The following is a 27,446-nucleotide window of genomic DNA, read 5'->3' on the forward strand; positions in this document are numbered from 1 at the left end:
GCTGCGGTTCCTGTCTGGGTGTGGAGGCAGCTTTGGAGGACAGGCGAGAACAGGAGCGGGGAACGCTGCCCCTCCGTGCTCCCGCTCCCATCAGCTGCCTGGGCCCGAATCGCCTCCCCTTCCCCAGGAAAACACGGGCAGGCAGCGAGGTGAGCACGGGGAGTTTAATGCGCCCTTGCAGCCCCTCCCTGCCTGATTTCTGCTTCACCTCCCGCGCATCAGCACAACCGGGCGGCTCGGAGCCCCCGTCCCTAGCACGAGCACTTCTTCCTCTTCTCCTCCTTCGTTGTGTGAGCCGGAAGCGGCGCGGGCAGGGGGCCGCTGCTCTTCACCCCGTCCCACGCCTCGCAGGGGGCGAGCAGCCCGCTCTGCAGCGCCCGGTAGATGGCCAAGGTCAGCATCTGGAAGGCCTGGGCCACGTTGCTGGCGTCCTTGGCCGAGGTCTCGACGTACTGGGCGCCCAGCGAGGCCGCCAGCCGCTCGGCCTCCCTCCTGCCCACCCGGCGCTCGGCCGCCAGGTCGCTCTTGTGGCCCACCAGCAGGAAGACGACGCGGAATGGCTGCACCGTGTCCGTCACCTCGCGGTGCCACCGCCGGATGCTCTCGAAGGACGCGCGGTTGGTGAGGTCGAAGAGCAGCATCCCCCCCGCCGAGTTGCGGTAATAGGAGCGGGTCACCGACCTTGGGGGGGCGCGAGCAGAAGCGGGGTGAGCGGCACCCGGGGCTCCCCTGGGTGCTGCCCTCCTGTCCCCACGTCTCGCCCGAGCAGCCTCAGCCCAGCTCCTGCCCTGGGGAAGGAGCACAGGGCTCTCGAGGCACCGTAAGGGCAAGGAGAACCCTTTGCTGTACCTACGAGCAGCTCTGGCCCCCCAAGTGCTCCCATTCCCAGCAGAGGGGCGTGGAGGCTCCCAGCAGCGTGGGGAAGCCACTTTGCCCCGCTCCCAGCAGGAGCACCCCAGTCCCACGCAGTTTTGGGGTCTCACAGCCACTTCAGAGCTCAATCCAAAGCTTACGAGGCAGCCCCGAGGGCTCCTCCTCATCGGGCAGAGGTGGGGAGAGCGCACAGCCCTACCCAAACAGCCCCCAGGGCTGGGCTCAGAGCCCCCCACCCCAAACCTGTCTCCCGATGCCTCCCCACCTCCACATCCCCCAAATCTCCAGTGCCAGACCCCACGGCTGGACCCAGACCCACCTGAACCGCTCCTGCCCGGCCGTGTCCCAGAACTGCAGCTTGACGCGCAGCCCCGGCTCCAGCTCCACGAACTGAACGTAGAAATCCACCCCCACCGTCTGGTTGACGGCGTCCAGGAAGACGCCCTCGGTGTAGCGCCGCAGCAGCGAGGATTTGCCCACCGTGGAGTCCCCCAGCATGATCACCCGGAACTGGTAATGCCACCGCGGCTCCATGGGCGCTCGGCGGCACCGCTGCCACCCGCCGGCACCCACCGCCCCCGCGCCCGCTGCGTGCTCGGGCAGGGTGCTGCCGCTCCTCCCGCTGCACCCGGGGCACGGGAGGCGTTCCTGCCCCGGCAGGGGGTGCTGGGTGCCGGGGTGAGGGTGTGGGGGGGTCCCTTCTCCTCCTTTTTTTTGCTCCTTTCCATCCCGCTGGAGGCACTGGGGGTATTGGTGGGGTGGGTGGGGGTGACCCCCCCCTGCAGTGACCCCCTCCTCAGGGCTCCACGCCGGTGCTCCAGCACTCGGAAGAGCTTTTTTAATGCAGAAGGCAGCTGGTTTATTAAAAACACCCCTGGAGGGGGGGGGATTATTATTTCCACAGCCCCCAAACCAAGGCTGGAAGCGCAAACCAACGTGGGAACACAGCCCCAGGGGGTGAGCTCCAGGCAAAGAACAGGGCAGCAGCTCCCCAGCTCCATCCCCAATTTTAGGGGGGTCCCGTCCCCATCAGCACCAGCAGCGCCCCTGGGGCTCGCCCCGTGCCAGGGGCCGGGGGCGGCTGGGGCTGGGGATGAGCCTGATGGCGCCGCAGTCATGGGGTGGGGCGAGGGCCCCGCGGCCCAGGGCTCGCAGGATGCCCCCCGCCAGCGTCTCGAAGGCCAGCTCCACGTTGCGGTTGCTGCGGGCCGAGGTCTCCACGAAGGCCATGCCCAGGGAGGCTGCCAGGTGTGCGGCCTCCTCGGCCGACACGGCTCGCTCGGCCGCCAGGTCGCTCTTCTGGCCCACCAGGACGAAGGCGGCGGCGCGGTCGCCGGCGGCCTCGCGGTACCACTCGGGGACGCGCTCGAAGGACGCCCGGTTGGTGAGGTCGAAGACCAGCAGCACGCCCGCGGCGCTCCGGTAGAAGGACCTGGTGATGGACCTGGGCACGGCGGGGATGTGGGTGCTCAGCACCCCCTGTGCCTGCTCCGGGATGAATGGGGCCGGGGGGACCTCCCCCAGCGCCCCGAAAGGCTCCCGGGGATGGGGTGGAGCAGGACCCCGATGAACCCAGCCTTTCGCAGCCCGTTTGAGCCTCCTTGGCTGTCCCAGGCTGATGCAATCAGGGAGGCGATCGCCTAACCCCAAGCTCGGTCCCCCTTGGCTCTCCCCCGAGCCCAGCAGTGGCTTTGCTGCCAGCTCAGCAAGGAGCTGCCACAGCCCCAAAAAGTGTCCCCGTCGCGGAGAGCCCTCACTGCCCGTCCCCGTCCACCCCGGGCCTTTCCCAACGGGGACTTTGCTCCCGCTGCAGCCTCCTCGAGCGAAACCCGAAGCAAAACACCGCAGACCCCAGGCACTGGGACAGGGACGTGCCTCTCAGAGGAGATCCCAGGATCCATCCCTGGGTGCATTTTTGGGGGATTTGTCTGATCGCACCGGGGTGCCAGAGCTTCCCAGGGTGGGGACGAGCCAGCCAGGTCCCCGTCCCCGTCCCCACCTCACCTGAACCTCTCCTGGCCGGCCGTGTCCCACAGCTGCAGCTTGGCCCTGCCGGCGGGCGGCAGCGGGACGGTGCGGCTGTAGAAATCCACGCCAACAGTGGGGCAGGGCACAGCCCCCCCTGGTCCCTCGGCGTAGCAGCGCAGCAGCGACGACTTCCCCACTGCCGCGTCCCCCAGCACGATGACACGGAACTGGTAGTGGCCCCCCACATCAGGGACATGGGGGGCCGGGGGGGCACCCAGCGCTGTCCCTATGCCGGCAGCTGGGCTGGGGGAAAAGGGATCCATGGGGCCAGACGGATCCCGGCCCCAGGGGCTTTGCTGTGCTGGTGGGACTGGGGCCAGGTCTCCACCCTTGTCCCCACCCCGCAGCGCTGTCCCTGGGGACAGGGACGGAGCCGTCCTGCCCTCGCACCCACCCCGGGACAAACAAAGCAGAGGAGGAGGAGGAGGAGGGAGAGGCTGCCACGCTGTGAGCAGCCCCAGGGGCACAGCCCGGGGGGTGTTTGGTTGTTTGCTCCTTGCAGCTGTCCTTGTCACCTTCTGTCCTTGTCACCTGCCACTGAGCACAGCCCAGAGGTGGAGGAGGCTGCGGGCAGGAGCTGGGGCAGTGCCCCAGGGATGGGAGGAGGGGCTGGAGACTCTCTTGCACCCCCAGCACCCCCCCCACCAGTTCGGGTCACTCCCATGCCACTCCCCCCACCAGGTCACTGTCCTCCCGCTGGTGGCAGTTTAGGGACAGGAACAGCTCTTTTCATCCCCAAATTGCTCTCCACAAAGCACCCAACTGTGGGCACAGCTTCCGCACCACCTTTCATTGGCACCTGTCTTAAAACAGGCGGCTCCCTCCCCTCTGGCACCCCAGCAGCTGGAGGAAATGAAAGGGAAGCGCCACTGGGCTGCTGCCCCAGCTCCCCTGCGCCTTCACCTTCTGCGCCCAGAGGTGTTCTGAGGAGCCCCGAGCTGTGCTCCCCTGCACCACACCGGGCTCAGGACACTCAGCAGGCGTCACAAACCCCAGACACAAACACAGACACGGCAGGAACTTTGGGTGACCGCCTTTATTTAACCCCAGTATTCCACACAGTCTCAACTATTCACTTATTTTAAGTATTTCAAATATTCCCAATCCTCCCCCCAAAGCTCTTTTTCTGCGAAAACTCCCTGGAAGGGATCGTTCTTCCACAGCGAGCACACAAACGGCAACTTCAGCAGCACCAGAACCTGCAAGGTTCCCGCTGCCTGCAGTGCACAGCTCCGGGTGCAGAGCAGCAGCTGCCCCAGCTGGGGGAGCTCACGGCTCACCGAGGAGCTGGGATCCCATCACACACAACTGCAGCGGCTTCGGGAGCAGGATGCTGAAATCTGAGACACCGAAACCTCACTCGGCTCCAAAAAAACCTGGGGAGGGAAGAAAAAAGCCCAGTCAGAAGGAAGCTCAGCCTGATGCAGTGCACAGGGGGTCAGCTCCTGCTGGAGCCTGGCCTCAGCCCCATATCCGCAGGACTCATCCAGCAGTCTCCCAACAAAGGCATCATCACCGACCAGGCCGAGCTCATCCCACAGGGACTCTGCCCTGAAGGTATCAGGCCACCCAATTAAGGGCTGCACTAATTAATTTGATCATTCCCACCTGCAGAGCCCCAGCAGGCTGCCACCTCCAGCACAGGCTGAGCTGCCCCCAGCAAGCACTGCTGAGATCCCCCTCAAAACCACCGAACATCTGATCGCTCACGAAGCCACTCACCCAATCCACATCCCACTTTCCTCATGATTTCGGCCTTCAGCAAACTGATTCCCTTCACTGAGAGGGGCTCACGAGCTCTCAGCCTCTTCCACTGAGGGAATAATTCCTGAAAGAGACAACAGAGCCACCGGTGGGCACCTGAAGTTGGTGGGCTGCTGGGCGCAGAGAATTAATGCTTCAATTCAAATCCAGCCCCTGTGAAACCAGCCCAGGAACCCTGACTGCATCTCTGGCCTCTATGCCAGACACATTTCCCCGTTCTCCTGACTCCCACTCCCACCCCAGCCCCTGCCAGGGGAACACGCTGACACTGTCATCAAACTGGCCCCTCTCAGAGCTGGGCTGGACCAGCAAAAAGGCCAAGACCAGTTTGAATTTTCCTTTTCCTCCTTTTTTGACCACAAGACCGGTATCCAGATCTGATGGGAAAGGGATCTGGAGGGACAGGCTGCCGAGCTCTGATGAGGGCGCACGCTCTCACCTCGTGTCCATCCCGGCAGGCAGGGCATCAGCTGGGTGAGCTCAGGAACATCGAGGAGCCCTGAAACACATCACAACAACACATCACAACTGCTTCGTGAGTACACGCCGCAGACACAGCCAGCCCACAAACCCAAGCCCCTGTGAGGGAGAAGCCCCCTCAAAAATATCTGGAAACGTATAGGAAGGGCGAGTGACAGCAACAGGCAGAAGAGGCCCAGCAGTCAAAGACCTTCCCCTTGCTCTCGCATGTCGTTGGAGACCTGCAGCTATTTCAGAGCCACAACTCTTGGTTTAACATGCACAGGAGGTAAAAACCAACCTGTTTTGGCAAAACCTGACACAGCTGGAGAAAGAAGCAACAAACGCATCAAAAGCAAAGTCATCTACTGGCTTTGGATCAAATTCGATCCTCACTTCTGCCACTAGGGCCAAGGGACGCTGGAGAAATCCTCCTTCTGCCCCTACTATACATGATTTTGGTAAGAGCAGTTAATAAGGGGAATTCACAGATCTTAACGACTGCAGGGAATATTTTAACAAGCCCACGAGTGGGAAATCCTCCCCTGCAGGGCCTCATCAAAGGAACAAGCCCGGCAAAGGATTCAAGGATCCTCCTGCAGGGGACCTGTAGCACCTGGAACAGGAACCACCTTCAGAAATATCTGTGAGCAGAGGGCTGGGCAGTGCTGCTGCCCTGAGGACGGGAGGCAGCGAGGGCAGCGAGCCCCGCTCCCAGCAGTGGGGGCAGCCTGCAGGGGCCAGATCACACCACTCACCTGCCTGGTGCTGCGGGGCCACCTCCCACGCTGCAGACCACAGCAATCTTGAACTCCAGGTAGATTCTTATTGAGAAAAAATTAAACATTTTAAAGCAGCAGAACAGCAGCAACACCCCCACCTCCCATTCCCCTCGCAGCAAGGCCCCTGGGGAGCCCCTCCGGGCCCCGCGCTCCCCTCAGGCCGTGTATTTCCCCCTCATGTTGCCGGGCAGCTACGGAGGCTCCAACTGCTCGGCGACCGTCGAGGAAAACGGGTGGCTCTGGGCTCCTTTTTGACTGCATCTGCCACGGCACCGAGGCAGAGGCAGCTTCGATAGGGCCGGGCTGGCTCCAGTCCCCCCCCCCTCCCCTCCGGGCCTGGTTTTTACCTCATCCAGGGGCAGGCCGGCGGCCATGTCACCCCGCATCCGCGCCGCCCGCCATCCGAGCGTCCCCAGCCGCCGCCGCCCGGTAGCCGAACCCCCGAGGCAGCGATGCGGCGGGGCAGGGCGGAAGAAAAGCGCCGGGAGCGGGCGGATGGCGGCGGATGGCGCCCAGGCCGCAGCCCTCAGCCTCCGCCGCCATCACAAGGAAAGGCCGAGGGCGGGCGGCCGCCGGTCTTTTATAGGGAGAGAGCGCGGGCGCTGATTGGCTGCTGCGGCCGGGCGCTGCCGCTGCGCCTGCTGGGAGTTGTAGTCCGGGGACACCCCACCCGCCCCCCCCCACCCGCCGCCATGCCAGGCCCTGCTGCTCCCCAACCCAACGTGCCCCAAACCGCCAGCAGCCGGGGTGGAAGGGGGAAACCTCACCCCAGCGCTGCAGGACCTGCGTTTCCAAGCCCTGAACTTGCACTGGGGGCAAGCTGTGCTGTGCCACCCGCCTCCTACACGACCCCCCAGCTCCCTGGCACTGACACACAAATTTCTCTCTCCTCCGCCCCTGAGGCGTGTGCCAGGGGCTGCTCGTTGCAAGGTGAAGCAGCCGCTGCAGTTCTCCTGCTCAATGTTTCTGGAAGGCCAGGGGGCACACCCCACCCTCAGGGAATGGAAGAAAAGGTTCTTGGAAGCCAGAGCCTATCTATCTGCCAAGGCAATCCCTCTGTCACATTCCTGGCTCCCGATCTGTAATTAGTGGAAAGGGTTTAAAAGGAGAGCACCTACCCGCTGATTGGAAGGGACTGATGAAGTTTCTGCTGGTACGGATGCTGAAGGCACGGCCACCATGAAGAATCCGGTCAAAAAGCTGGATCTTAGAGCAAAAGCTTTGTGTCCTGCCCCTGAGCCCTAGAGAAAGGGAAAAAAAAAAAAAAAAAAAAAAAAAAAAAAAAAAAAAAAGACAGAGAACAATACTTAGGTTTTAACCTGTTCTGAGCAAAATCCACAGATCAGAAATTCATATCACCCTTTCAAACCAGTAACCCCTCACCACAGACATGCCAGATTACTGGCAAAATAAACCTGGCACCCATTTAAAGCAGAGGTCTGGAAATGAGCCCCAAACCTTCCATGAGCAAGCTCTTCTAAAAACAGTTCTTGTCAAAGCTGCTGGGACAGGTCACAAGCAGGTGGCCCCAGACTCCACAGCCCCTGCAGCTGTTCTGCTAAGTCACAAGGCATTCCCTGGGGACCCAAATTCTTCCTGGGACAACAGCTCACGAAAACTGAAGCTAGAAACTTCCCGCTCAAATCCTGAGACAAATTGGGAGTTCATTGTAGGAAAAAAAAAAAAAAAAAAAGAAGAAAAAGAAAGAAAAAGACAACATTGGTAAACATCAGGTGTTCAGGAAGTAAGTGGGGAAAATCCCCAAAGATCAATATGAAATCCAGACACTGCTCAGTAGACCTTAGCTCATCACAGTCTGAGCATGAAGACCGATGGAGGAACAAAGCAGAGCAGTGAAAATCCTGCTGCAGTGCTCGACTCTACGGTCACAAGGCCCTGATGGAACCTCCACTTGTGGTTTGGAGCCTTACACCAACCTGCAGGGGGAGAGCAGATGCTGGAAGAGGCTGCAGCTCCTTCACTGGACACGTGGGAGCAGAGTAAGCCGCAGGGAAGCTCTCTATAAAAAAGCAAGCACCCAGTACTGGTGCACTTGGCTTGCTGGTCCTGAGCACTGAGGGACAAGACAAGCCCTGGCCATGCAACAGCTCTCAATCTGCAGCATTTTAACTGCTTTATCTGCAGAAGAAGCATGAAATTGGCTGAGAGAAATGGAGCACGTACCAAGCAGTACGCTCAAAGCCCACCTTGCAATACTTACTGCACCTGTTAAAACCATCTGGGCTGGGAAATGACTGCTAAGAAAGAAAAGAGCAATAAAACTTGATGAAAAAAAGGAGATACCTACTGAAGAGTTGTCCTGAACAACCAAAAAGGTAAAGAAAGCGTTGTCAGTGCCTTTTTTTCTGAGCTAGTTTTATCAGCGTTCAAACGTAGCTATTGCATTTAAAACGTGCAGCCCATCCTGTCATAAAATTAATTTCTTGTCTAAGTAAATCCCAAGTTAAATCCAGAAACTGGAGTATCCAGTACGGTTTACAAGCGGCACTGGGAGATTGCTAGTCTGGAAGGTAAAAATTCCTCTCTGATCTCATTTAGCAGAAGCTGGGGATTAGCAAGGCAGTAATGAGGAAACCAACAGCACTTAAAGATCAGAGTACAACATCTCCCTTTCTCAAAAGGGATTTTGAAGGATCTGAAGGGCGCTCAGCACCTCTTGGCAGCGTGCGCAACATGAACCTGTCTCCTGAAACTGGCCCAAATAACAGGGATTTTCTTTAGGCAGGCACAGAGGAAACATCACTGCAGGTGCCTGCTCAGACCCTGTACCTTGCACACGCTTGGTAAGCAAGAGGTTTCACGCCCCTCGCCTTCACGCCACTGGAAGCCGGTCAGAATTTCCCCCAGGCTGTCCCCGGTGCTGGCTTTTAATTAACCACTCGGTAATGACAACAGGATACCCTGCAAGCCTGGCAGCTTATGGTTTGGCAATCGCCACTCAATGCCCGACAGGAGGAACACCCACCTCGCTGCAGCTCCACGGTTGGCTGAACTTTTTCCAGTCTCCGTGACTCAAATTGTCATCCAAGAGCCCCTGCAATTTAAAGAATAATCTACACTGGATCATCACAGCTCAGCCACATAATGCCATAAGGATGTTTAAGTCATTTCTGTAAGTGTGAGTAAATGCTGCACGCTGAAAGGCAGAATGCTTTGGAATCTAAATCACAGATTTTGATGCAATTTACAAGAATTACATAATCTCAGTGAGCTGTGCTATCACCTGCCTCGGATTTCTTGCCTTTAGCACATAAAGATAAAAAGCAGAATTTACCTTACTACATGGAGTCCTCATCTTTCACCCTGCATTATACCAGATGGTAATTAGTCAGGGCTTTTCCTGTAGCCATCCACAAGAAATGAAATCCCACACTCTGTTTGACTTGGATTCCAAAACAAACCCTGCACATCCAGGTGACTGGCTGTTTTGTAGCTCCACATAAAAGTCTCCTCTGTGCTCCAGGTGCTGCAACGGTGGCCAGGAGCTGAAAGTGAACGTTAAGATGGGTAAGTGATACACGAAAAAAAAAAAGTGCGGAGAGATTACCAGCTCAACAGAACATTGGCAGAGATTCACAAACAACCCCAAAAGGCTGGCAGGGATGATTAAAACCCCACGCCTACAAAGTAACGCGAGGGAGGATGCTTTCTCATCTCACCAGCCTGGTGCTGCACCTCTCCCATCCGTAACACAGCAGGGAGAGGAAGCTGCCTCCCGTCTCACTCACCCCAATTCCCTGGGGGGGGGAGCAGTTCGATTTTACCCCTGTCTCTCCAGGGTAATTCCCAGCTTTGATAGACAGCTGTAAGAATTTGATTTCCTCTCCTAATGCCCTGGGCTTTTCCTGCCCCCCTTCCCTGTTGCTGGGGGCTGCCTCTCCCTTCCTCAGCCAGCAGAGAGGGATCGGCCTCACGCATTAAGGGAGCGTGGCCCAAACACTCCCATCAACCTCCTTCCTAAAAAGAAATGCACGAGCTGTTTTAAGCCCTGTAGCACCCTTAAAGAGGCCTCAGTGGGTAATCTCTGTTGGCCTCTGTATTCCCAAATTGTTCTCCCCATAGGGGCCTGAGGGTCTGTATGTCGGAGCTATCCTGGAAGCTTGGGATGCCACTAATGACGGATCAGACCACTACCAACTTTCTTTCTGGGACAAAACCAGAAGACAGCAAAATGATTTTGCCCCAGGGTCACTGTCTGTGAGGGGTGCTACTCTGTGATAACCTGTCCCACTGTCCTTTACACAGTGCTGCTTCCCTTCGTCCTCCATCTCCTGCAATTATCGGGTCTGTGACAGCTGTCAGGCAGCAGCGTAGCTCACGGAGCTTAGATGGATGTGGCTTACCCATCCATTAGGGAGTATTAAACAGGACAGCAGTGCTGGCCAGCCACAGAACAGCAACACAAAAAGTAATCGTGGCTTCAGGTCACCTCCTGCAGCGAGTGAGGAGGGCTGCTTTATAAAAGCGAAAGTTTGGGGGGGATAGAGAACAGCAGGTCAAAAAGGGAACGAAGGGCACACAGAGTAGCACTCCTGTAGCACAGTAACAGAACGATCTAGAAAGCGTGTCACTGCAGAACACAAAAACCTCCTTTACATCACCTCCAGAACACCACTCTATTGAGGGGCATCGTTTTGTTCAGTGCTCAGCACCGCCGAGCAGCTCCATCCGAAGAAAAAAGCGCTCTGCTCTCTTCCACCTCTCCGCTGCCTTTCAAACACTGCACTGGGAACATTCATTTCCTTAAATTCAGAGTAACTCAAGGTTAGGACACTGTCTGCAGCCCACAGCAGTCAAAAGCATAGCAGGAGGAAAAAATTCACAGCGGGTGAGAGCGCAGGGGTCCAGCAGCCCTCTTAGCACTTGTTCAGAAATTTGCTTAATCCAGCGTACGTTACCACCAGCTTCATATCCACGGTACGTTTACCATTGCAGTTGATAAAAAGACCACAGACTGACAAATATATCATAATTATGGACACAAACAAATGCGTAGTAGAAGTAGGTTTTATGAAAGTATTTAAATTTTGTGGCAAATCTCTGCATCAACATGGGGAGGGAGGCAACTTAGTGCTTTGCAGTAGCAATTCCAGTTACCAAACTATTTCTCGGATAGACATTTATTACAGGTAGTTTATCTGTTCCTGTTTCTCAAAGAGTTTAAGGCACAAAAGCCTGAAAAGGGCTTATAACACGTACATAAGTGCTATCATTTTCGCCGTCACCTCTAACGCAACATAATATTAGCTTAAATATATTGCTCGTCCATCCAGCTTATACAACATCCAGTAGAAAAATGCTTTCCAAGTTAGCAACAATTTGTTGCACAAAATATAGATTGCTCTGACCCGTTTTTGCTGCAAGATCTTCAGTTTCACCATATACACTCTGACAAGACAGTGGAAGACGCTGTGAAACCGTAACATCATCACGAGACCATCAAGGCCTGTCCACAATGAGAAAGGCATGATACACAGAGTAACATTTAAACAAGGTTGTTGGGAAAAGCGTTCTAAACTGCTCGACTGCTGAGGAATTATTTCCTCACAGATGGGTGGAGAGGCAAGCCAAACACGCTAGAGACCACCTGGTGGAAGGCATCGGTCTGTAGTAGAGTTGTAAAACTCCTTCCTGTCTTTGCTTTCCAAAATGCTCTTCAGGCAGATTGCTTCAGAACACCAAGCTATAAGCTCGCTAGCTCAAGATCACAGCTTAGATTAAGCAGAACACAAACTTTCATCGACACAGTTCTTTCCCATACTCAGTTTACAGCAACCTTACCCAGTCACTAGAAAGCTTCTGAGACATTTTAGCGGTATCTGACAGTGACTCTTCGAAAAATAAACAAACACATTTATGGGAGTTGGATCAAGTGACTAAAGACAGTTAAATGGGCATCCAAACAGAAAGGGGGGCAGGAACCAAAATGCAGAGTGTAATTTTACTTAAAAGACCAACTTTTTTATTGTACGTTGGAGTGGAGTCTTTCCCCTGTGCCATCTGGTTGAAAGTTTATAAATTACAAGTATTAAGAGTTCACTTCAAGACAAAAGGAATAAAACTGCTGCAGTTCTAACTTCCACCACGAATCAAAGTTACCATGATGCTCCTACGACACTCATGTCGTACAGGCAACGCCACAGGCCTCCTGTACTTCGAGTAACAGACCTGGGTGCACAAAGGGCCACCCCTCACTACCGCAGGATCCAGGTGCAGCGTAACAGTCCGGAGCGCACTGGCGGGTTTGTCACACAGTCAGTGCCTCAGCAACGAGGCTATAACATGGCTGGAATCTCTGACGAGACAGTGTCCAAAGGCTGCCAATGACAGTCCATCAAGGCATCGTAGAGCTCTTCGCTCTGTTCCATAAACTGTTTATTTGCTTCGTGGACGTCCAACTGAGGCGTCGGGTCTGAAGGAAGAAAGACAGACAAACAGGTCACATGCCAAATGCGTTAGAAAAAAACCCACCCCATAAATATGGTAGTTTTATGAGAAAAATGTGGAGGGAGTCCCAAAACATTCCCATCACTCGCCCAGTCATGAGCCTGACTAGAACAGCCCTGGTAAACCTTTGTGCAATGGGATAAGAGCTAACTGGGTGCAGATATGTCCCTCTTGCCAGTGGTGATTGCCCCCCTAGCAGAGTCAACAGAGAGAACGCATACCTGCACCTCGCAGCCCGGTGTAGCCACTTAAACTGCCCAAGAAGGCACCGGACTGCAAAGGGGAGCAGCGGAGGCGCAGGCACACATTCCGGTCTGCTCCCTCCGCTACGGGGTCAGAGTGGATGGCTGGGGACGGGAGCGTCCTACGCTGCTGCAACAAGAGTCACCAGAGCTCGTCTGCCAAAGCCTCGAACATCTCAAAGCATTTCACAGTTAGTAACCACAGAAGTGCCAGTGAATTAAGCCATGAACACGTCCCCTGTTTTACAGCTGGAAGAAATGTCTGTAAAGCATTTAGGGGCAGGAGGGCGACCCAGTGGGTACTATTCTGCTGCTGCCAACGTGTACTTAACATTTTGCAAAAATTGACTCATTGCATTACCCACCCCTCCCGTAGGATTTAAAGCTCACCTACCCCCACCCCCAATCTAAAGGCTCGGTTATCAAACTGTTCCAATCACTTAGGTCAGTACGCAAGTACCAGAGTGCAAAGAAACTAGCCAAGTGAATGGAAAAACTACAAAGCGCATCTGGAATAAAATGCTTGTAAACATGTTTGGGTTTAGCTATATCATGTTGCAACACATCACAGGGAAACACAATTAAGAAAAGAGCGATGCACTGGCAAAACATTATTTCAGCTTCCTACAAATTTCAACATATTAGTACATAGGAAATTTAATCAACGAGCAAAAGACACCCCAGAGATATTCTAATTCCAGCACTGGCGTATTAGTTTCAGCAGAAAGGAAAGCTCTCGTGTAATGCCTTTAAAAGCCAGCGAGGGCTTTCTCATTGACACCATTACTTATAGCCACAGATCACATACAGGGTCTAGCTGCTTTCTACTTCCACTGTTTTTTGTTTTTTTTTTTGTTTTTAAGAGAACAGTAAGATACACTACATCGTGCATACTCCATTCAAGACAGAAATTTGGAATTACTAGTACAAAATAAGTACTTCTTGAGTGAATAAATGAAAACAGCTCATATGTACATGTATATTTAAAACCACAATATGTTTTAGTGGTTCATTTCAACTAATGACTGCTAAAACAAATATTTTACCAGTATGCTAACTGATATTATTTGTTTTTAAAACAATAAGCACGGTTTAAGTAGCCTGGACTCTAAATAACAAGAATCTATATACAATATAATCTTGTATATTGTAGAAGACCAATATCTGTATTTTCAGGGCAAAGGAGATGTTAACATTACACCACAACTGGTCTCAATGCCAGTGAAGTCAATTTGTTTCAGCCCTGACAAGGTCTAGACTAAGAACAGCAACTGTAAAATAAGGTTTCAAGCCAGGTGACAGGGACCAGAAAATTTTCTCAGACCTCAAATTTACTCATAGACAAAGGTATATTATACATTGAATTTAGGGGCCAATTTGAGAAAAACTCTCCATCTGCAATCAGTGCAAAGGAAACACACAACTTCAATAAAGAACTGAAGAAACATACCTTCCAATGCATCCTCGCCAACTTCTTCATATGACTGCAAAGACAAAAAAAAGCCCTTAGGACAGCAGATACTATTTTTATTTCAAACAAACATCACCTGTTGGTTACTACTGTCATACGCTGACTTTTATAACTGACTGATTACAACACAGTTCTTCACGCACAAGCCCTCCGATCCACTCCCGGGGGAGATCACACACTGAACTTCTAACAGAGGCAGCAGTTCTTGAAATTCCTGTGGTGCAGTGGGTGGCTGTTTTGATCTGTTTTATCCTCTAAACCAAGGCCTATGAAGGATCCCAGTAGTCAATCTCAGCACTGGCTGTCCAATTGCCCATATAAAGGAAAACCTTCTACCATGGCAACTGTATTTAGAGCCCCCTTATACCCCACAGACCTTTCTACCCACCCAGTCCTAGCAACAACCCCTACACATGACAACAGTGCAGGCCAGGGTCTGCTGAACAGTTCTGCTTCCTCATCAAGTAGCTGTATTAAAATAGAAGAGCTTGAAGATAACGTGCCTACTAGAGTTTAGAAAGCTGTTTTGTGCTGACGGATCACTGCAGAGGGAGCGCTCTGCCCTGTCCTACCTGCATTGTGCTCTGCGTGTAGCCGTACTGGGGGTAGCTGTAGCTGTAACTGCCCGTGTTCTGGTCGTAGCCCCACTGGGCGTAGTAGTTGTGATATTGTTGGTAATACTGGTTATAATTATAGCTGTACATCTGATTGTACTCCATTGGTTTCACACGATTACTTGAAAAAAACAAAGCGGGAATAAGTTACAAATAATGCAGAGCAACTATGAAAAAGCAGAAGTGAAATAGCTTAAGGTACAGAGGGTTTATTCTAGCATGCAAATTTAATTCTTTACAATACGTTCACTATTTATTGTGGTAATTTTTATCATTTGCATAAATGTGCAGAAAGAAAGAAGTGGTTTATACTTAACCCCCTTTCCTGTATTCATATTCATTAATAAAATAAACACTGCTTTCATTCTTTATGAGTAATTTAGTATCACCTCCTGGCTTTGGGAAGGGAAGAGTTTGGGACTACAGGTCTCAGCTTAGAATATCCTGAGCCATGATCCAGATTCTTGGGTCCCTTTTTCTTTCTGACAAATGAGAGGTACTACTCTGCAGCCTCCTGAAACGAGATACTGAGTCTTACTTTACATGAAGAGCTAAAGACTTAGAGCCTTGCAAAAGAACTGGGGTTTCTTTTGGTGAGAATGGTCCAAAATCTCTCCCTTCTGCCACTGTCACAAAGCCTAAGCAACAACGGGTTGTCCCCATTCTCACTGAATTGGATGGTCTTCAATGCAAATAGTTTAAAGAGCTCATAAGTAAAAAGGACTACAAGTAATTAAAATGTATCTGTTTAATAGCCTGTCAGCTAACTAAAATTCTCTTTCCTTGGCATAAAGAGGCAGCAGTCCCAAGAAATTGGGAATCCCACCTAATTATCAGGATTTGAAATAATGAGATGACAAATGTAGCTTGCAAATGAGAATGTCACACGCAAAGCTTTATCTAATGATGAAATCAGTGAGAAGTAGGAAGAGGGAAACATCAGTCTTCTTACCACAGTACATTCCCTTTTCCCTTCCTTATCCCCCCAAGACTTCTGAGGTCACTGAAAATCTAAATATTATTCAAATAGGGAGCAATTACTATTATGTGTATTACCCTAGTGCTACGAGCCCCAAGTCAGACCAGGATCTCATTGTATCAGGTTCTGAACAAACACAGAAAAAAAAGTTAATCCCTGCCCCAAAAATCAGTAGACATTGTAATAGAATCAGCAAGGTAATTGAGCTTTGCTATCCAGAAGTCAATAAGCAGATTTAGATTATTTCAATGCAAAGGAACATATACTTCAAAAATAAACACATTTAAATACAGTGTGTGTATGTGTGTGCATTTAATAATGTATATAATTAAAAATAGTGTAAAATGTCTAGTCTTGATCTAACGTTATAATTTTTTGATTCCTCTGCATTCTGACACTCCAGCTAGTCTACTATATTTGTGTGTATTCCTTCACTTTGTGATGGAAACATCCAGGATGTGCACCCAAATCACCAAAAATTATTAAAAAATGCACGTGTTTTCGTAAGATACTGCTCTTAAATCTGACATCTGTCTGCTCTTATACTCACGCTTTTGGTATAGCCACACTCAAGCGTACAGGTTTAGAGCCCAACCCCACGGCTCCTTGACACTCTGTCAGCGCTCTTTTCTGTTCCAGTTCATCCGTGAATTTCACAAACCCGTAACCTCTGCAGAGATACGGAATAATTTGTATCAAGCAAAAGCAAAGAAAAAAAAAAAAAAAAGCCATGCTGCTTGTTTTTTTAACATTTACAGTGAAATCTAAATTGGTTTTGAAAAACACAGCAAATAAAACGCTTGCGCTAGGGCTTTTAGGAGAGATTAAATGATTCCCTATTCCAGTTGTTTTGCATTGTTTGCAGAATGTTTGACACGTCTGAGCTTCGGGAGCACTTTCAAGAGCTTCAGAAAAGTAAACTAAACCTTGTGCCAGTGGATTCTGGGGAACTTGAAGTGAGCTGACACAAGACGTGTTGAAATGCATGAACAGACAGCAGCAAAGCCTCAAATCTATATTGGGAGGATACCGATAATCTGAACGGTTGCAAGTCAGCACAGGATCGACAAGACATTGGCATCATCGCCATACCTAAAACTGCCCCACTAGGAAGGAAAACTTCGCCTTTCCATAGGATTGAGCAGGATGCACTTTCTAATCAAGTCCTTTTTCCAACACAAAGCTATTCAAACAGGCTTTCTGTCATTCCCAACAACCACACGATCCTGTCAGCGTTCTCAACAGTGGACTCAAAAACAAGCTCCTAACATCAAGTTGCTAAAACCTGCTGACAGCACAACTTGAGCAGGGTAACGTGCAGCCAGCATGCCCTCACCTCTGCAGCGATGCTCCCCTGCAGCACTAACAGCAGGGTGTATGTTAGCCAGAGAAGAGACACCAATTCCCCCCAGCCCCAAAAGTCTTTTGCGTGGGATTTGATGCTGTAGTGAGTCAGAAGCAACGCAACAGCATCCAAGGGGCAGTGCCAGGATCCCAGGATGGGATGGGCCGCCTCACGCAGCAGAAAGATCAAAGACTTAGGTGTGGGAGGGAAAGAGGAATCCATCTCGGTGAAGGAAAGAGGTTGGGAGGGAAAGGGCTTGTCTACCCCGGGAAAAGAACGAGCCGTAAGCGAGGGTGTAAATTTACAGCGTATTATCTATTCTGTGGGAACAATGAAATGCAAAATAACACACACAATAATTCTGAAAGTGGCATCACCTAGCATTCATAGTACGGCCACACTGGAAGCTATTACAGAGCAGTCAGTGCTCCAGAAAATGCAACGAGCTACACAGACAAGTCCAAATACATATTTACATATATGTATGTGCGTGCGTGTATGTATGCTCCCCATATAGAAGCCCAAATCAAAGCTCAGACTTGTCTATATACAAACTAGATAATTAAGCAAGAGCAAAACTCTCCATGGGTACCCATTCTGTTTAAAATTGGTTATCTTAGTTTAACTTGCCCTCTGTGAAAGCACTGTGGTGAATTAAACCAGTGTAAATGACATTTAGGTGTTCACACACATCAGTGTGTACGTTTCTAAGCTGCTACAAAGACTCCTGTAGCCTTTCAGATAGGACCAGAAGTGTTGAAGTGAAGCCATGAATATTGCCAGTTCCAAACTAGAGCTGGATGGAGAGTTAGATGTAGTGCACTGTTGGCTGGGTGCAGCAAGGCAGAGAGCCATCCTTCCAACATTTTGGGATTATTTTTTTTTCCGTATCAGTGGCTAAACCAGATTTTGTAAAGAAAGAAAGAAAGAAAGAAACAAAAAACCACAAATCCCCTGCCAAAAATAACCCCAACAATGAGTCATTTCTATGAGGTCAGGACCTCCCTGGCAGACACTCTGTCCTGTCCCAGCAGATAAGAGGAGACCCCCAGCCTGCACCCATGGCATGAAGCAAGGAACAGGCAGAGTACTGCAGCACCAGGCTCCAAGGTCCTCTCCTGCCTGTGCTGGAGGTGCTGGGAGGAGCCTTCCTGAGCCTGGAAGGGCCTGGGCTTCACCAGGCACGTCCGCAAACCCCAAGATCCTCTCTCGCACCACACTAGCACCTGCATTGCCTCAGCTTTGAGTAACTGCACAAGTCACAACAAAGCCCTGGCAGCAACAGCCCAGGGGAGCCTGCTGTGCTCTTCCCAGCAATACGTAAACCCCCGTCCCTTCCCCAGCTACCACAGGTCACCTTTCCTTGACATCTGCACCTAGGAACTGTTCCCAAAGCCACCTAACAGCCCAACATCCGTCACCGACCATCTATTTTGCACCATGTACAGCAAAACAGAAGCTGGAGGAGGTACCTGGGCACAGCTGGTCTCAGGCGAGGTGGCAGTAACAGCACAGAGAGTGACAGAGCAGCTCTGCAAGAGGTTCGGGTTGGACATAAGGGAGAACTTCATTACTAGAGAGCTGTTGCAGCACTAGAACAGGCTGCCTGGGCAAGTTGTATTATCTCATCCTGGGAGATTTTCCAGGCTGCACAATTCATGGCTGACCTGATCTTGTGTTGGCAGCAGCCCTGCTCAGAGTGGGAAGTTGGACAAGACACCTCCAGACATTCCTTCAGAGCAATGTATTGAAGAGTGAGAAACCCTTACGTGAGACAGAGGGAGATCTACGGCCACAACACACGGGCATTGTATCAGAACACTGTGTGTCACTGAAGCCATGTTCTGTTCTGAAAAATAAGGATGCTGGCTAACTGGTGGACCAACTGAGTGATCTCTCTTCTAAGAAAAGAGTTTCATTTTCTGCTATTTAGAAAATGTTTGGTTAAGATTAAGAAAACCAGGGTTTTGACATCTGTTTTTGATGAGACATTTCCAGTGAAGACGAACAATACAGCTACTAACTACATGACAATGAATCATAGTTTTGTTCGCCCTACCCCATGTGAAACAAAAAACTGTAAAGCTTCCATCAGAATGGAACTCAACAGCCGAAAGGCTGCAAAAGCAAAATTCTATCTGAAAGTCCAGGAACCAGTGTCTATAGATCACTTAGACATTTTTCAGCATTTTCAGAAGTGCAATAACATACTGCCAACACACAAGGAGCCCAACGACAGAAGAGTGACAATATGCCACAGTGACCTACCAAAACCCAAACACTGCAGAGTGAAAATCCAAGAACACTGTATTTTTAGCAGGTATGGGATCTACTAAAATCTAAACTTATATAACTAATATTTTTCCCTTGCTGCATTACATCTTTCCTATTGCTGCATGTGAAGCGAAAGAAAAGAATGAATAAAACATAACTTACTTGGATACTCCTGCCTGGTCCAAAACAACTTTTCCACCTCTACACGATGGATAAACTTTAACAAAAAATTCATATAACATGCCATCATCCACATCAGGAGTCAGATCTCCCACGAAAAGGGAATATTCTGGACTAAAGAAATCAAAAGAAAACTTCTTCAGCACAAATACACACACACAACGCGCTGAGCGACAGCTAACATTGAGCCTACGAATTTGACTTCAGAGAGAAGTGATATTAAAGGACATCTACTTGATATTGCTTTGTATTTAAAGGTAATTCCATCTTTTAGTTCTCAGAGGATATTAAACTGGGCACCATATAGGAATTTCTAACACAGCAAGGAAACATTATTGTATTGTTTATAAATCTGCTATTTCCCACATACTGATCTTAACTTATAATATATAAATTAGATACTTTGATGTTAAAAAGTTTTAATATTTAAAAAGACACTCCTGACAAACCAGCTGAGCCACATGAAAAGAAAAGCATAAAACTGACAGGTGGTCTAAGTTAACCTCTCTCTGCTAAAGGCTCACGGAACAAGTTGCTGGGGCCAGAAAGGTTGTGCTATCCATCTGTAACACACGACTACTTCCAGAGCAAATAGAACCACAAGAATTAGTTACCAGCTGTAAATCTCATTCCTTGCCCCACCTGTCATGCCCTGATTCTAATCTCAAGTTGTTTTTTTTTTTTAAAGATTCATAAATAATCATCTAAAATAAAAATATAATTGCAGAGATATGACTAACACTGCCCTTGGAAATTGCAGGACTGTGTTGTTTTCACCCTAGTACACACCTGCCTGAACATCTCCTCGTGTTATTATTAATTCAACTGTGTAAGCGTTTCTGGGCAGGCATTATGAAAGGTATTCAAACCACCCAACTTCAGAAGCCTAATTTAGCCCATTCACCTCCTTACACACCTTTCACTGTCAAGGGAGAAAGATGGGCTCCTCCAGAGGGCAATTCCGAGCGCCTCTCCCTCTCTGCTGACTGCGGTGGTACTCTAGCCAGTTAAGCCAGGTGGTGCGAAACCACTGCATCTATACCCAGGTGCCAAACACATTCATGGCATTATACGGTGCCAGCGTGCTGCAGCATCACGAATATTTATAGTGTGTCCCAAGACGGTTTAATGTAACCCACATTTTTAATTGTGGGATTTACTTATCTGGCACTGCTTGACAAAATGGTGCAAGATTTGGTTCTATGCATCCCGTGAATTCTCTCCTGTCCAAATCTGCTAGCTGTGCATCTTGTCCAGCAGTGATGAACTTGTGGGTTTACATATTTTGAATACTCTTTGCAAGGTAATTGATAAGGAGACATTAAACAGGCAAAACTAATATTTGAATATTGAGTGTTTACCTGTTATCGGGCTGTTTTCCATACGTTGCATAATTCAATTTAAATCGCTTTGCCTGAAACAAGGCAAAAATGAATCCATACATTCAAATGTTTCCATGTGAATCCAAACAATTAGGAAAAAATACAAGAAGCTAACTTTGTATACTTTAAAAAATGTAATACTGACAGATGTTCGGCGCTGTCAGGCCAGTCAGTTAAGGTAGCAAGAACAACATTTTTGTTTTACTTCAGTACAGCTATAATAATGAAAATCACCAAACAACCTGCACCAAGAGGCTTGGGCTGTCTTTACTTCAACAGTTTATAGAGCTAGTGAAAGATGGGTGGACCTTACATAGCATCAGATTTTTATTTCTTTACGGAAGGAAGGAAAACTGAGGTACTAACAGCAAATATTAAATGACTTCTTATTTTAAGGTCTTAAACTGAAATGATAGCACACGTAGTTGGACATTTGTGAATTACAAGAATACTGACAGGGCAGAATCTGCCACACTGGAAAATGGAATCAATCCCTGATTCTAGAAGCATGCCTAAATATTCTGCTCTGGATGATGCACTCATTTATTTGGGGGGAAAAAAAGGGGGAGGGGGTCATCTGAAAGACTTACCTGTTGTTTGATAGTGGAGGCCTCCCTAAACTTTGCACTTGATCTTTTTTTTTAAAAAAACAAACATTCCCCAGGAGCCTAGATTTGTGTCACTGGCACATCTGGATCTCATAGCCCCCATCCTGTCAGGTTTCAACCCACCTCACATTTAAATTTGACCAAGATCTAAGGAGCTGAAGATCTTCTACCTCAAAATCCTGCGGGTCTCAGTCCCAGAGGCACTCTTACGTGATGCTCAGCACACAGTGACCCAAGCAGGCTCACTGCAGAGTGCAATGGTAACTGCTATTTTCTTCCAAAACATGTCTGACAGAGGAAGAAGCAAAGGGTTGCACTCCTTTACAAGAATACTGGTTTCATAACTCACCCGGGCAGTGGAAGACCTAAGCTGGATTCCCTTGTCAGTATGAGGGGCTTCAAAACCATTTTTCTATCTCCCAACAGGCTTCCAAAGCAGACATCCCTCTGTACTACACAGTGGCATAGCATCAAAGAATTCAATTTGGTCAAAGAAAGCAAGCCTACTGTGAGTCCATAACCTAGAGATCAGAACGTTTGTTTAGTACAGTGGAGAGCCTAGAGTGCTCCTGTGCCTTGCACGATGCATCCCCTCAAAGATAGCGTAAATAATTCTTGGGAAATAGAGCAAAGACTTAACTCTAGGCTATAATCATGTTCCTTGCATGCTTGCATTCACTGGTGCACAGTGGTACACAATTCTTTCTGTGGACCATTTACAAGCCTAGTTTCTTAACATAAAATTGAGATTCCACTCTAAAACACTTTGATCTTTTTCTTTGGATCTAGTTCTTCACTGCAATACTTTGGGTTTAAAACCAATGAAAAAACTGAGAGTATTTCCACTCTCACAGGAACTGGGGACACTAATTCTGTAAGAGAAAGACAATAAGAGCACCACAGCTCTCTGTTAGTCCTTTGGCAGATTCAGGATTTAAAAATAAATAAAAGCGTGAGCCACATTCAGTTCTCTGCAAGCAAGAGAAAAAGTATCTAAACGCAAGAGACGAGCTGGACAGCTGCCTGCTGAGGGCACTGGTTTAGGCTGCCTACACTGGGGCTCTGTCTGACATCCATAATTCCCTCCATGCATTATGGAAATCATCCCTCCAAACAACACTACATTTTGAGTTAAACTCTGGATAAACGCCAGCATTTCCAAAACCAAACTTCAATCATCATCTTCTCACAGGAGCTGTTCTCGTTCTCTCTCTGGTGGCTATGGAAGGCATCTAGGAAGATTACCTTCCCTTAGTCAGGGCCTCTGACTTGCAGTATATGGGTTATTAAACGGGACAGGAGAGGACCTCCAAGCCTCTTACCTACCCCTTTTGACAGGGGATGTCATACTCTTAGGAAGGCTGATGAAATAGTTCAAGGAACACCACCTGAACTTCCCAGTTTCCAACTCAGTGCATTAACTACTCTGAAACAGACGTCCATTTACCTTAACATATCAACTGTCATAGAGGTGATTCTAGAGCTGCTTTATGAACCAGTCATCCCAGCTACTGCAGCCAAATTCTGTGGGTACAACGGACAGCTGTGTCAGCCATCCCATTTTAATATTCTACACATTCAAGCCAACACCCTAAAATTAGCCTCTATGACTATTCCTCCTCTTCTTCCTAACTACCTAGCTTTTAGGTACCTGAGACATGTGGTATGTGTTGCAATTATAAAATGGACTAGCTCTTTCTCCACTGTAAATGGGTTTGAATAACTTTTCTTTGCTAAGGGCCAAGAATAATGCAAGGCTTGAAAGTCGCTTTTCTCTTGCAAATCAGTGTTACGCAAAACTCAGTGTAAACTTGCAAGTTCAGCTTGTGCATACATCACAACGTACAAACTATAGGAAATGCATATGGAACTACAAATGGAGACAGAAGGACTGTGGTACGTATACTCAACCTATTTTTTCCTTGATCTTCTCTGGTTTCTCATCAGTCCAACTTTGGTAACAGTAGAAAGGCTCAGAAATAGAAAAACACACCACAACATTTCTATACCTGGATATTATCCAGACATTCAAACAAAAATTAACATTTTTTTCAATAATTATCTGAGTAAGAACATAACAGCTTTATGTTCATTAACTTAAGTGTAAAGAAAAGAACAATACCACTTTGCTAACTAGTTGTATGTAATCATTATTCAAAATACAGTTTCTACCTCTATTTCTTCACAATTTGCTTTTCTACTGGCTGATTTGATTTACTTACCGGTGTAGCGCCAGGAAGCGGTTTTCCATTGATTTTGTGTAAACACTTCTCTGCAGTAGCTAGATCTGCAAATTCTACAAAGCAATAGCCTGCTGGAATTCTGAACACAGACACAGGAGAGGAGAGAAAAGGATTTCAGATTTAAAACATTTGAGGAGGACTACTATATTTTCAGATAACTGCTAGGAAATTTGCTATAGCAGCGATATATGGGACAATTTCCTTTTCAAAGTATAAACGTTAGCTACCAAGCAGAACCTAGCACAGTAATCTTGGATCTTCACTGAAGTGATAGCCCCTACTTACCAGTAAGTCAGGTCAACATAAGGACACAGAAAATACTTTTGCTCAGTTATTCCATTTCCTCCTTTCACAGACTCTAACTTTTCCCACCCAAATTAAAGCAACCATAAACGAAATTACAGCATTTACAAAAACACAAGACTACGTTATCCTGCGTACAGTCACCCATTCTAAACGAACTCAAAAGGTCTTCACGTGGCTCTTTCTAAGTCAGACTTCCCACCTCTGCTAGCATCATGTAGCTGCACTAGTGCAATGATTAACAGACTCGTCACTGAAGTCTTCATTCAGCCCAGAACACGTAATTCCCCGATGGACTGTATGCCATACGTGGGCCATTCTGAAGGAGTGCTGAAGCACTGCAGGATGGTTCACTGATGGGGAGGTCGAAGAGCCAGCAACTTCCTCCCCATTGCTATCATCAATACCCTCATATTGTTGGCAGCAATGGTGAAAAGCTGAAAGGGAAAATCACTCTCGTACGGACAGGACCACAGCGATGCCACGTAAAGGGCAAACAGTTCAATCCAAATGTAGAGATGCAGTGGCAGAACGAATTGAGAACAAGCAGAAAGAGTTACCCTGTCAACCTGTTTCGAATGATTTTTACACTCAGTACAAGCTCTCCCATGGTGGCAAAGGCTCTTGAAACAAAGTTTTCATCCATATACGGCTCCAGCTACAAAAGCAAAAAAATAAGTTAGATCAGGGCAACTACAAAAAGGAGAATATATGTGTCAATGTCACCCTAAGCAGTTAAAACATTATTGAGAAGTATTTTACCCTTACACTTCAAAAAGAAGACTCATTTAAGAGGGTCGATGCCACTCAAAACCAGCAGGCATGCATGAACCAGGCTCAACAGTCTGCAAAGTGGAACCCAAGAGACAGCATGAATTTCAGAGAACAGGGAGCTTTCACAGAAGGACAAAAGCCACTCAGAGACATACAGCAACAAACTGAGCGTTCACTACACAGGAGCAGGGGGGTAAGGAGATGGCGAGCTCCTTCTCTCTATGCAAACGGAGGTTGGGCCAGCACTGACAGTACACAGCTGCGGCACAGCCCGGGGTGCTGTGACGAACGGGTGGCGTGTGTCAGGTAACACAGCCCCCATCGAGCTCGGGTCGGGGTTTGCAGAGCCGTGCCAACCTCACGCAACCACGGAGCTCCGTGGGGCAGCACTGGGAGTCCTCTAGTCGCAGCCCGCAGCAGGTCTGTGGGTGCAGTGATTGTGTTGTGGGGTGTACGCGGGAAGGCAGCACGGTGTGTAAGAGGGATGTGATGTGGCTGCGGTCCTGTGCGAATGATGCTGAGTGTGAGTGCAGGTGTCTGGATGGTGTAAGTGGCTAAAAAGCACGAAATGGCACTGCAAGTTGGACTGAATCCACGATGAAGGTCCTGGGACACGTTTAGTGGGTGAGATTGCTGGGAGGGTGAGGGTTGGACCAGATGACCTCAAAGGTCTTTTCCAACCTTAATGATTCTGGGGTTCTAAAAGGATGCCTCCGTGTAACGCAAAGTGGCACAGGAAAGAAGAGAACAGAAATGAGGATTGTGTGTGATGCCCGTGGGACAGGCAGCACCGTGTGAGACAAGCAACAGGGGTACGGTGGCTGTGTTTGTGAGTGAAAAGAGGGATTGTGCACGCACGGAGTTTGCACCGGCATCACAGGGGGTGGGGTGGAAGAGGTGAAGAGGTGTGGGGAAAATAGAAATAGATGTAGCTTCATGTGAGTACAAATGCCTATGGTCTTGTGGTGACAGCCCTGCAGCATGCCTGTGTGCCTGTCAGGTACCGGGTGTTTCCTACACTCGTGTGCATGAGGAAACGTGCAGACTCGTGTGGTCTCTGTGTGCACCTGACAACAGGCGGCCGTGCTGCCTTGCACGTGCAAAAGTTGGCAGATGCCCTGCTGAGGAGCGAGTGTGAAACACCAATGGCTTTTCCACGTGCAAGTCACCGGAGGTAGCCCTGCTCTGTAGGGACGGGCTGTGCGGGTGTCCCTGTGGTGTGTGTGTGTCCACGAAAGGCAGACTCATAGAGGCAACAGGTGGTGGCTGCTGGGGTCTGCACGTTCGTGTTCCAGAGAGTTTGTGAGAGGGTGGCTGAAGGAGATGCTGTGGAGAGGCTGGAGGTGTCCCTTTGTGTGTAGCATGAACATGAGTGCAGAGCTGTGAGTGTGTCGGTGCTGTGAGCGTGTCCCCTGAAGCTTGTGAGCACACAGGTGCCTAGCAGCAAGTCAGCCACAGGCTTGTGAGTGTGTGAGCGCCCGCGAGACCGCAAACACGACAGCGTGAGTGCATGGAGGGACCTGACACCAGCGCGAGGGACACTGGTGCAAGTGCCACAAGCGTGGCTGCGCCCACAGCTGTGGGGCACACGAGGGTCCCTGCGGGGGTGTGTGCCCGCCTCTGAGCCTGGCTGTGTGTGAGGTGCCTCCGTGTGTGTGTGTGTGTGTGTGAGTGTGGCCGGCTTGGAAGCTTGTGTGTGTCAGTCAGGGTGAGTGTCGGTGTGTGTGCCTGTGTGAGGGTGTCAGTGTGAGGGTGTCACAGGGGGTGTCAGGGTGGGTGTCAGGGAGCGTGAGGGTGTCACTGTGCGTGTCAGTCAGTGCGAGTGTGCAGGACTCTGTGTGTGTCAGTCAGTCAGTCTGTCAGCGTGAGCTTGCGGGACTGTGTGTCAGTCAGTCAGTCAGCACGAGGGTGCGGGACTGTGTGTGTCCGTCCGTCCGTCTGTCTGTCAGTGCGAGCGAGCGTGCGGGACTGTGCCTGTCAGTCAGTCAGTGCGAGCATGTGGGACTGCGTGTATGTCCGTCAGCCAGTCAGTCTGTGTGTCAGTCAGTCAGTCTGTGTGTCAGTCAGTCAGTCTATCTGTCTGTCAGTCTGTCTGTCAGTCAGTCAGTGCCAGCATGCGGGACTGCCTGTGTCCGTCAGTCCGTCAGTGTCAGTCAGTCAGTGCGGGGCTGTGTCAGTCAGTGCCAGCGTGCGGGACTGCTGTGTGTCCGTCAGTCTGTCCGCCCGTCAGTGCTCCCCAGCCCCCGGCAGTGCCCGCAGCCCCGGCTCCCTCCTCCTCCTCCTCCTCCTCCTCCTCCTCCTCCTCTCCCCCCGCCGCACAAAGCCCCGCGCGGGTCCCGGCCGGACACTCACGTCCCCCATCCAGAGGCTGGCGGCCATGCTGCTCCCGCAGGCCCCGGGGCGGGCTCGGCGGGGCCGCGGCTTCGCCCTCCCGGCTCGGCCCCGCCGCTCGCCGTGCCCGCGGCCCTGCTCCGCCGCCGCGCTGCCCCCGCCGCCGCCTCCTCCGCGGCGCCCGGCGGGCGGAGAGAGCGGCGCCCCCGCCGCCACGGGCGGCCCCGGCCCGCGGCAGCGGCCCCTGGCGGCAGGAGGAGCGAGGCAGGGCGGGCGGGGGGCGCAAGATGGAGGCGGGCGGCACCGGGGGAGGGAGGGAGGCAGCG

General features: G+C 50.2%; 2 protein-coding genes across 7 annotated transcripts; both read right to left on the reverse strand.

Annotated features, from left to right (window-relative positions):
• Nucleotides 1-251: 251 nt before the first annotated feature.
• On the reverse strand, nt 252-6,449 carry RAB42 (RAB42, member RAS oncogene family; the record flags this gene model as incomplete). The annotated part of the gene is made up of 6 exons (XM_084496873.1): nt 252-681; nt 1,193-1,495; nt 1,910-2,317; nt 2,878-3,144; nt 5,883-5,948; nt 6,286-6,449. 6 exons carry the CDS (start codon nt 6,447-6,449, stop codon nt 252-254), a joined length of 1,638 nt encoding a protein of 545 aa, XP_084352999.1.
• On the reverse strand, nt 3,923-27,295 carry TRNAU1AP (tRNA selenocysteine 1 associated protein 1). Of its 6 annotated transcripts, none has more exons than XM_084497329.1 (17): nt 27,142-27,295; nt 24,784-24,860; nt 24,576-24,673; nt 23,692-23,791; nt 20,841-20,893; nt 19,462-19,593; nt 16,231-16,350; nt 14,660-14,822; nt 14,067-14,100; nt 10,529-12,339; nt 9,202-9,412; nt 8,893-8,961; nt 6,254-7,147; nt 5,883-5,948; nt 5,105-5,164; nt 4,624-4,729; nt 3,923-4,277 (listed from the first exon to the last, which is right to left on the reverse strand). In XM_084497329.1, the coding sequence occupies exons 3-10, from the start codon at nt 24,659-24,661 to the stop codon at nt 12,203-12,205; spliced, it is 825 nt and encodes a 274-aa protein (XP_084353455.1). In that variant the 5' UTR covers nt 24,662-24,673; nt 24,784-24,860; nt 27,142-27,295; the 3' UTR covers nt 3,923-4,277; nt 4,624-4,729; nt 5,105-5,164; nt 5,883-5,948; nt 6,254-7,147; nt 8,893-8,961; nt 9,202-9,412; nt 10,529-12,202. The 6 variants fall into 6 exon arrangements, with proteins under 6 accessions (XP_084353455.1, XP_084353457.1, XP_084353458.1 ...); XM_084497331.1 differs by having other exon boundaries at nt 24,778-24,860; XM_084497332.1 differs by lacking the exon at nt 24,784-24,860 and adding an exon at nt 12,596-12,746 and having other exon boundaries at nt 27,142-27,294.
• Between the last annotated feature and the right edge of the window lie 151 nt (nt 27,296-27,446).

This window comes from Aythya ferina (genome assembly GCF_964211825.1).
Source record: "Aythya ferina genome assembly, chromosome: 24".
NCBI classification, from domain to species: Eukaryota; Metazoa; Chordata; class Aves; order Anseriformes; family Anatidae; genus Aythya; species Aythya ferina.